An 8342-nucleotide genomic window follows, 5' to 3' on the forward strand; every position below is an offset into this window, starting at 1 on the left:
CAAATCTGACCAAAACAATCACAACTAAAATCTGACTTTTAAATTTCTGCATCATCATCTGATTGGTTCATGTTGGTGTAGACCTATCCTCTGATTGGTTCATGTTGGTGTAGATCTATCCTCTGATTGGTTCATGTTGGTGTAGACCTATCCTCTGATTGGTTCACGTTGGTGTAGACCTATCCTCTGATTGGTTCATGTTGGTGTAGATCTATCCTCTGATTGGTTCATGTTGGTGTAGACCTATCCTCTGATTGGTTCATGTTGATGTAGACCTATCCTCTGATTGGTGTAGACCTATCCTCTGATTGGTTCATGTTGGTGTAGACCTATCCTCTGATTGGTTGATGTTGGTGTAGACCTATCCTCTGATTGGTTCATGTTGGTGTAGACCTATCCTCTGATTGGTTCATGTTGATGTAGACCTATCCTCTGATTGGTGTAGACCTATCCTCTGATTGGTTCATGTTGGTGTAGACCTATCCTCTGATTGGTTCATGTTGGTGTAGACCTATCCTCTGATTGGTTCATGTTGGTGTAGACCTATCCTCTGATTGGTTCATGTTGGTGTAGACCTATCCTCTGATTGGTTCATGTTGATGTAGACCTATCCTCTGATTGGTTCATGTTGATGTAGACCTATCCTCTGATTGGTTCATGTTGGTGTAGACCTATCCTCTGATTGGTGTAGACCTATCCTCTGATTGGTTCATGTTGGTGTAGACCTATCCTCTGATTGGTTCATGTTGATGTAGACCTATCCTCTGATTGGTTCATGTTGGTGTAGACCTATCTTCTGATTGGTGTAGACCTATCCTCTGATTGGTTCATGTTGGTGTAGACCTATCCTCTGATTGGTTCATGTTGGTGTAGACCTATCCTCTGATTGGTTCCTGTTGGTGTAGACCTATCCTCTGATTGGTTCATGTTGGTGTAGACCTATCCTCTGATTGGTTCATGTTGGTGTAGATCTATCCTCTGATTGGTTCATGTTGGTGTAGACCTATCCTCTGATTGGTTCCCGTTGGTGTAGACCAATCCTCTGATTGGTTCCTGTTGGTGTAGATCTATCCTCTGATTGGTTCATGTTGGTGTAGACCTATCCTCTGATTGGTTCATGTTGGTGTAGACCTATCCTCTGATTGGTGTAGACCTATCCTCTGATTGGTTCATGTTGGTGTAGACCTATCCTCTGATTGGTGTAGACCTATCCTCTGATTGGTTCATGTTGGTGTAGACCTATCCTCTGATTGGTTCCCGTTGGTGTAGACCAATCCTCTGATTGGTTCCTGTTGGTGTAGACCTATCCTCTGATTGGTTCCTGTTGGTGTAGACCTATCCTCTGATTGGTTCATGTTGGTGTAGACCTATCCTCTGATTGGTTCATGTTGGTGTAGACCTATCCTCTGATTGGTGTAGACCTATCCTCTGATTGGTTCATGTTGGTGTAGACCTATCCTCTGATTGGTGTAGACCTATCCTCTGATTGGTTCATGTTGGTGTAGACCTATCCTCTGATTGGTTCCCGTTGGTGTAGACCAATCCTCTGATTGGTTCCTGTTGGTGTAGACCTATCCTCTGATTGGTTCCTGTTGGTGTAGACCTATCCTCTGATTGGTTCATGTTGGTGTAGACCTATCCTCTGATTGGTTCATGTTGGTGTAGATCTATCCTCTGATTGGTTCATGTTGGTGAAGACCTATCCTCTGATTGGTTCATGTTGATGTAGACCTATCCTCTGATTGGTGTAGACCTATCCTCTGATTGGTTCATGTTGATTTAGACCTATCCTCTGATTGGTTCATGTTGATGTAGACCTATCCTCTGATTAGTTCATGTTGGTGTAGACCTATCCTCTGATTGGTTCATGTTGGTGTAGACCTTTCCTCAGATTAGTTGGTGTCAGTCGGCTGCGTGGTTGTTGGTGGCGGGCCGTGCTCCTTGCTGTGAGGACGCTGCCTGGCAGACAGTCGGTCTGGCGTCCGTGGCAAGGCACCGGCAGCCCTTGTTGTCTGGCGGAAGCAGACGGCGAGGTCAGCCCTGAAGGACGGTGTGTAGAAGCCGTAGATGACAGGGTCACAGCATGTGTTCAAGTTCCCAAATACAAAGAGGGCGTGGTGGACATACTCGGGTGTGACATGCAGCATTTCAGGCTGGAACCAATACCAGATCCCCAGCAGGTAGTACGGCGTCCAGCACACGACGAAGGACAGCACAATGACCACTGTCATCTTCAGAGTCTTCATTCGAGCCTTCGGGATGATGTCAGTGCCACTGCGACGCAGATACGATTCACCTGCTGAGGAAGGATGTCATCAGTGATGTAATGCAGTATTTTCAATGTGTTTCAGGTGCGTTACCTTTGTCCCTCAGGTGCTGCTGGTGAATGTGCAGCAGTATCCGGCTGTAACAGCAGCTCATGACCAGCAGGGGGACAATGTACAGCGTGGTGAAGTGAAACATGTTGTAAAGCGTCTCCTGCCAACGGCGACTGAAGCTGCCGTGAGATGCACACTGAGTGAAGTCTGCACCGTCTACCATGATGGTCCTGAAGATAAAGAGCTGGAGACAGGGTCAAAGAGACAGACAGGTTATAGAGAGCGCGTACGTTTGGAACCTTCACACTGATGTTATAGAGTCCTTTTGTTCACAGAGTCTCAAACTCTATCATCTCAGGACATTCCTCTTGTCCTGCCACTGTCCCACAGCAGGAGAGACAACCAGGGAAGGAAAGACGTACTCGTATTCAAGTCAAGTCAAAAAATCTTTATTGTCCCTGAAGTGGATCAGTGCATGACAAAACAGACAATCCAAAAAATACAATGTTGATAAATACAATATAAAAAGGGACAAATGAGCTTTTAAATCTATTCGTCCGAGAGAATCTGCTTCCAACAAGACAGACCTTCTTCAGAGATCTCGTCTTATGAGGACGAGGAAGGTCAGTCATACTTTAACGATGCCCTACATTCACTGTTTCTTTCTTATGGACAATAAGACAACAGGTAAAAGTAAAAGTGAGCACTGACTCAATAAAACAAGTTCACACAAGTAAAATCAATGTTAAAATTATTGAGCTTCTGATAAAAGTACATTTGTTTGTGTGTTTTTTTACAAATGGACGCAAAGTTCATCCTGTTCAACTGGACCATGACTCTCTGGCTCTGTTCACAAAAATAGCTTTTGAATAAATATTAAACATTTGGCTCAGGGTTTATGTCACCAGGTGTAAACAGGATGGTTTAGATGACAGATCCTCACTTTAACACTGTGACTCCTGACTGTGATGTTCTATAGACTGTGTACTTTATATACAGTCTATAGTTGTACTGACGACTCATTTACATGATGTTTAAATGAGCCTCATAAACTAAGTAACTTCATGTACTGATCAGGTCCTGATAACTAGTGATGAGTGTTAGTTAGTTAAAGTGAGAGCAGGTCAGAGTGGAGGAGGAAACAAAAACTCTGTGTTTCACTGTTTCTTCAACAAAGTCACTGACCTGACCTGCTTCCTGACAAGCTCTGATCTCACTGTGTGTGGTGTGTCTCGTGGAGGCCTCAGAGTCTTCACTGTTTACGAAGCTTCACTATTTCCAGCTCATAGCATCTTAGCATTGTTAGTATTTCTTACAGAAACCAAAGGGCACAGTTAGCAGAGCTAACAGCGGGGGGGGGCTTCACTTTTAATCAGAACATTCCTGAAGAGATTTCATGTTCAAGCTTTAAAGCAGGAGCTGTGAACCGTTACCTGTAGAGAACACGTCAAACATGTCAAACACATCAAACACAGCAAACACGTCAAATACGTCAAACTAATCAAACACTTCAAACAAATCAAACACGTCAAACAAATCAAACACATCAAACACAGCAAACACGTCAAACACGTCAAATACGTCAAACTAATCAAACACTTCAAACAAATCAAACACGTCAAACAAATCAAACATGCCAAACACAGCAAACACGTCAAACAAATCAAAACACGTCAAACATGTCAAACACAGCAAACACGTCAAACACGTCAAATACGTCAAACTAATCAAACACTTCAGACAAATCAAACACGTCAAACAAATCAAACATGCCAAACACAGCAAACACGTCAAACAAATCAAAACACGTCAAACATGTCAAACACAGCAAACACGTCAAACAAATCAAACACGTCAAACAAATCAAACATGCCAAAAACAGCAAACACGTCAACCACATCAAACACGTCAAACAAATCAAACACTTCAAACAAATCAAACACGTCAAACAAATCAAACATGCCAAACACAGCAAACACAGCAAACAAATCAAACAAATCAAACACGTCAAACATGTCAAACACAGCAAACACGTCAAACAAATCAAACACGTCAAACAAATCAAACATGCCAAAAACAGCAAACACGTCAACCACATCAAATACGTCAAACTAATCAAACACTTCAAACAAATCAAACACGTCAAACAAATCAAACATGCCAAACACAGCAAACACGTCAAACAAATCAAACACGTCAAACATGTCAAACACAGCAAACACGTAAAACAAATCAAACACGTCAAACAAATCAAACATGCCAAAAACAGCAAACACGTCAACCACATCAAACACGTCAAACAAATCAAACACTTCAAACAAATCAAACACGTCAAACAAATCAAACATGCCAAACACAGCAAACACGTCAAACAAATCAAACAAATCAAACACGTCAAACATGTCAAACACAGCAAACACGTCAAACAAATCAAACACGTCAAACAAATCAAACATGCCAAAAACAGCAAACACGTCAACCACATCAAATACGTCAAACTAATCAAACACTTCAAACAAATCAAACACGTCAAACAAATCAAACATGCCAAACACAGCAAACACGTCAAACAAATCAAACAAATCAAACACGTCAAACATGTCAAACACAGCAAACACGTCAAACAAATCAAACACGTCAAACAAATCAAACACGTCAAACAAATCAAACATGCCAAAAACAGCAAACACATCAACCACATCAAACACGTCAAACAAATCAAACACATCAAACAAAGCAAACAAAGCAAACATGTCAAACACATCAAACACATCAAACACGTCAAACACATCAAACGCAGCAAACACGTCAAACAAATCAAACATGCCAAACATGCCAAACAAAGCAAACACGTCAAACATGTCAAACACATCAAACACGTCAAACAAATCAAACACATCAAACACAGCAAACATGTCAAACACATCAAACATAGCAAACACGTCAAACAAATCAAACACATCAAACACATCAAACACAGCAAACACGTCAAACAAATCAAACACATCAAACAAATCTAACACGTCAAACACAGCTAACACAGCAAACACGTCAAACAAATCAAACACATCTAACACAGCTAACACGTCAAACACGTCAAACAAATCAAACACATCAAACACATCAAACACAGCAAACACGTCAAACAAATCTAACACGTCAAACAAATCAAACACATCAAACACAGCAAACACGTCAAACACATCAAACACAGCAAACACATCACACACGTCAAACAAATCAAACACAGCAAACATGTCAAACAAATCAAACACAGCAAACACAGCAAACAAAGCAAACATGTCAAACACATCGACATAGCAAACACAGCTAACACGTCAAACAAATCAAACACGTCAAACAAATCAAACATGTCAAACATGTCAAACACATCAAACACAGCAAACAAATCAAACTCATCAAACACAGCAAACACGTCAAACAAATCAATTACATCAAACACAGCAAACACGTCAAACACATCAAACACAGCAAACACAGCAAACAAATCAAACTCATCAAACACAGCAAACACGTCAAACAAATCAATTACATCAAACACAGCAAACACGTCAAACACATCAAATACATCAAACACAGCAAACACGTCAAACAAATCAAACACATCAAACAAATCAAACACGTCAAACACATCAAACACAGCAAACACGTCAATCAAATCAAACACATCAAACAAATCAAACACGTCAAACACATCAAACACAGCAAACACGTCAAACAAATCAAACACAGCAAACACGTCAAACAAATCAAACACGTCAAACACAGCTAACACAGCTAACACGTCAAACACGTCAAACAAATCAAACACATCTCATACATCAGACACAGCTAACACATCAAACACGTCAAACACACAGAAAACACAAGAAAAATGTCAAGATATCTACCTGTGGTGATGCGAGCAGCAGGCTAAGGCTCCAGGCCATCAGAACCATTTGTCGATTCCTGCGGTGAGCGCTTAAAGCATCCAACGGGTGCAGGATGGCGTGCTGGCGGTCAAGGCTTATGACAACGAGGATGAAGGCCGAGGCATGCATGGCAAACAGCTTCAGGAAGCAAAGCAGTTTACAGAGCACGTCTCCTCCGTACCACTGCACCGTCCTGTTCCACACTGCGTCCAGAGGCATCACCACGAATGTCATCATCAGGTCAGCCGATGCTAGGCTCAGCATTAGCGGGCGCAAGTGAGATGCCAGCCGCCGGCCACGCCCACACCAGACACTGGCCAATAGGGCCAGGTTACTGCAGGCAGCAAACAGGAAGAGGACCAAGGTGGCAACGACACGGAACTGAGCAGCCTGAGTGAAACTGGGAGCCTCCCAGTCTGAGAGGGGGCGGGGCTGAGATATGTTTATAGGGGGTGGCGCTACATAGCTGCTGGGTGGAGACAGTGGCGACAACCTCAGAATGGACCAATCACCTGACATCCTGCAGAAAAGGAGGAGTCCAGACTGAGGTTTGATGATTGGACAGTTCTGACGAACAGAAAAACTTTTTTCATTTGAAATGTACTGTACTGTTGTTGTTTACGCTGTTTGTGTTGCTGTGTTGTTGTTTGTGTTGTGAAAATTAGATTTGTCAACTCTGTGTTAATTTTTCCTGTATTTGTTTACGTCTTCTCAAGTTTACAGATCAGTGTAGCCAACAGTTAAAGTGAGACGACCACAGGGCACAATGGAGACACTTCAACAATGGTGGAACCTTTAGAGGAGAAACAAGATCAATAAAAGAAACTTGACCCGGGACAAGGGGAACTTTATCGCAACTCTGTGCTGCCCTCTAGAGGATGTATTATTTAACAGCCATGACAACGTAAAGGACAGAAGTAAGCGGACAGTGACGGTTACATTGTTTGACACAGAATGTTTTCGTATGTCAAGGCAGAATAAAAGAAAACTGAAATAATCTTAATTTAATCTTGTGACGCCCCTGCACTACTGTCCTGACCCTCAGGTTGAGAACCATGCCAGTTTATATGCTGTGCTCTGATTGGACGTCTGTAGACCACCTTTCTGTCTGTTAACGTCAGTTGTTTTTGTGCTGATTAAATATCAGTGATAAGAATGTGGAAAGAATGAGGAGTTCCCATGGCAACTGATCCTCACAGCTCCTGTCATACTAAACACACGTGCACATGTATGTGTGTGTGTGTGTGTGTAGGATCAGTGTGTTAGCATGTTTTCATGATGCCACCTTCCACCTCTCTGCAGCTGTGACCTCACCTCCTTCACCTCGACCCTGAATCTCAGACCTGGTCTCTGTGTTCTTACCTGAATGTGTTCTCCTAGGTCGCAGTCTCCTGTTCTCCTGCTCGTCTTCTCATGTTCTATTTTCACTCCAACACAACAGCAGCAAAGAACAGAACCTCCGTCTGATCCAGATCGGTTCAGGATCCTGTTCACAGCAGCCAAACACTGACACTGAGGAGGTGCTGCAAGGGGTGGGGACTGGGGAAGAAGGAGATGCGAGGGGGAGGGGTTACAGTAGAATGAGGAAATTCTTGATGTCATGTGAAATTCCAAAGCTATCTGAACACATCTAAACAACCCTGAAAGACAATGACATGTGAGGTTTTTAAGTAATATGTGGACAGTGAGGAACTGAAGCTTCTTTGACTGTGACAGGACATTTTATTGACCAGGACTGGCATATTCAGACTTGCACTCATGAAACACTTCATGTAGCTGCACACAACAGACTCTCTCTGGACATTAGGTTAAAAAACATTGTCTTTTGTCATCCTGGACATGTGGAAACCATGAGAACGCGGCTCATCACTGAGATACACGCCCTGTGCAGTTGTGATGGACAGGCATCAACCAGTGAATCCTCTGTTACTGCATCAGCCTCCTGTGAGGGAACAGCACGCCAGCAGGAGTCCTCTGCAGCAAACACCGGAACATCCAGGGGAGGATTGCGGCAGGAGTTTGATACACATGTAATATAATGTTGTTCCAGGGAATCAGACACCAAACACTGATGCAAACATGCAGCGATAGA

The 8342-nt window shown here is 42.7% G+C and overlaps 1 protein-coding gene and 1 long non-coding RNA gene across 3 annotated transcripts; one reads left to right on the top strand and one right to left on the bottom strand.

Moving 5' to 3' along the window:
* Positions 1-1762: 1762 nt before the first annotated feature.
* LOC109647897 (gonadotropin-releasing hormone II receptor-like) lies at positions 1763-7752 on the bottom strand. 2 transcript variants are annotated; one of them, XM_069536770.1, is made up of 4 exons: positions 7613-7752; positions 6230-6770; positions 2361-2562; positions 1763-2296 (listed from the first exon to the last, which is right to left on the bottom strand). In XM_069536770.1, exons 2-4 carry the CDS (start codon positions 6767-6769, stop codon positions 1893-1895), a joined length of 1146 nt encoding a protein of 381 aa, XP_069392871.1. In that variant the 5' UTR covers position 6770; positions 7613-7752; the 3' UTR covers positions 1763-1892. The 2 variants fall into 2 exon arrangements, with proteins under 2 accessions (XP_069392871.1, XP_069392870.1); XM_069536769.1 differs by having other exon boundaries at positions 1763-2299.
* On the top strand, positions 6660-7101 carry LOC138413470 (uncharacterized). The gene is made up of 2 exons (XR_011245826.1): positions 6660-6798; positions 6967-7101. It is a non-coding gene; the product is annotated as an uncharacterized lncRNA (long non-coding RNA).
* Positions 7753-8342: the final 590 nt, after the last annotated feature.

This window comes from Paralichthys olivaceus, chromosome 13 (assembly GCF_024713975.1).
Source record: "Paralichthys olivaceus isolate ysfri-2021 chromosome 13, ASM2471397v2, whole genome shotgun sequence".
Lineage (NCBI taxonomy): Eukaryota > Metazoa > Chordata > Actinopteri > Pleuronectiformes > Paralichthyidae > Paralichthys > Paralichthys olivaceus.

Coding starts and splice junctions, on each gene's coding strand:
- LOC109647897 (XM_069536769.1), bottom strand. CDS start 6,769: ATGTCAGGTGATTGGTCCATTCTGAGGTTGTCGCCACTGTCTCCACCC. Junction 2,563..6,229: donor TGCTGCTCGCATCACCACAG/GTAGATATCTTG, acceptor CCCTGTCTCCAG/CTCTTTATCTTCAGGACCAT. Junction 2,300..2,360: donor GCAGCACCTGAGGGACAAAG/GTAACGCACCTG, acceptor ATCCTTCCTCAG/CAGGTGAATCGTATCTGCGT.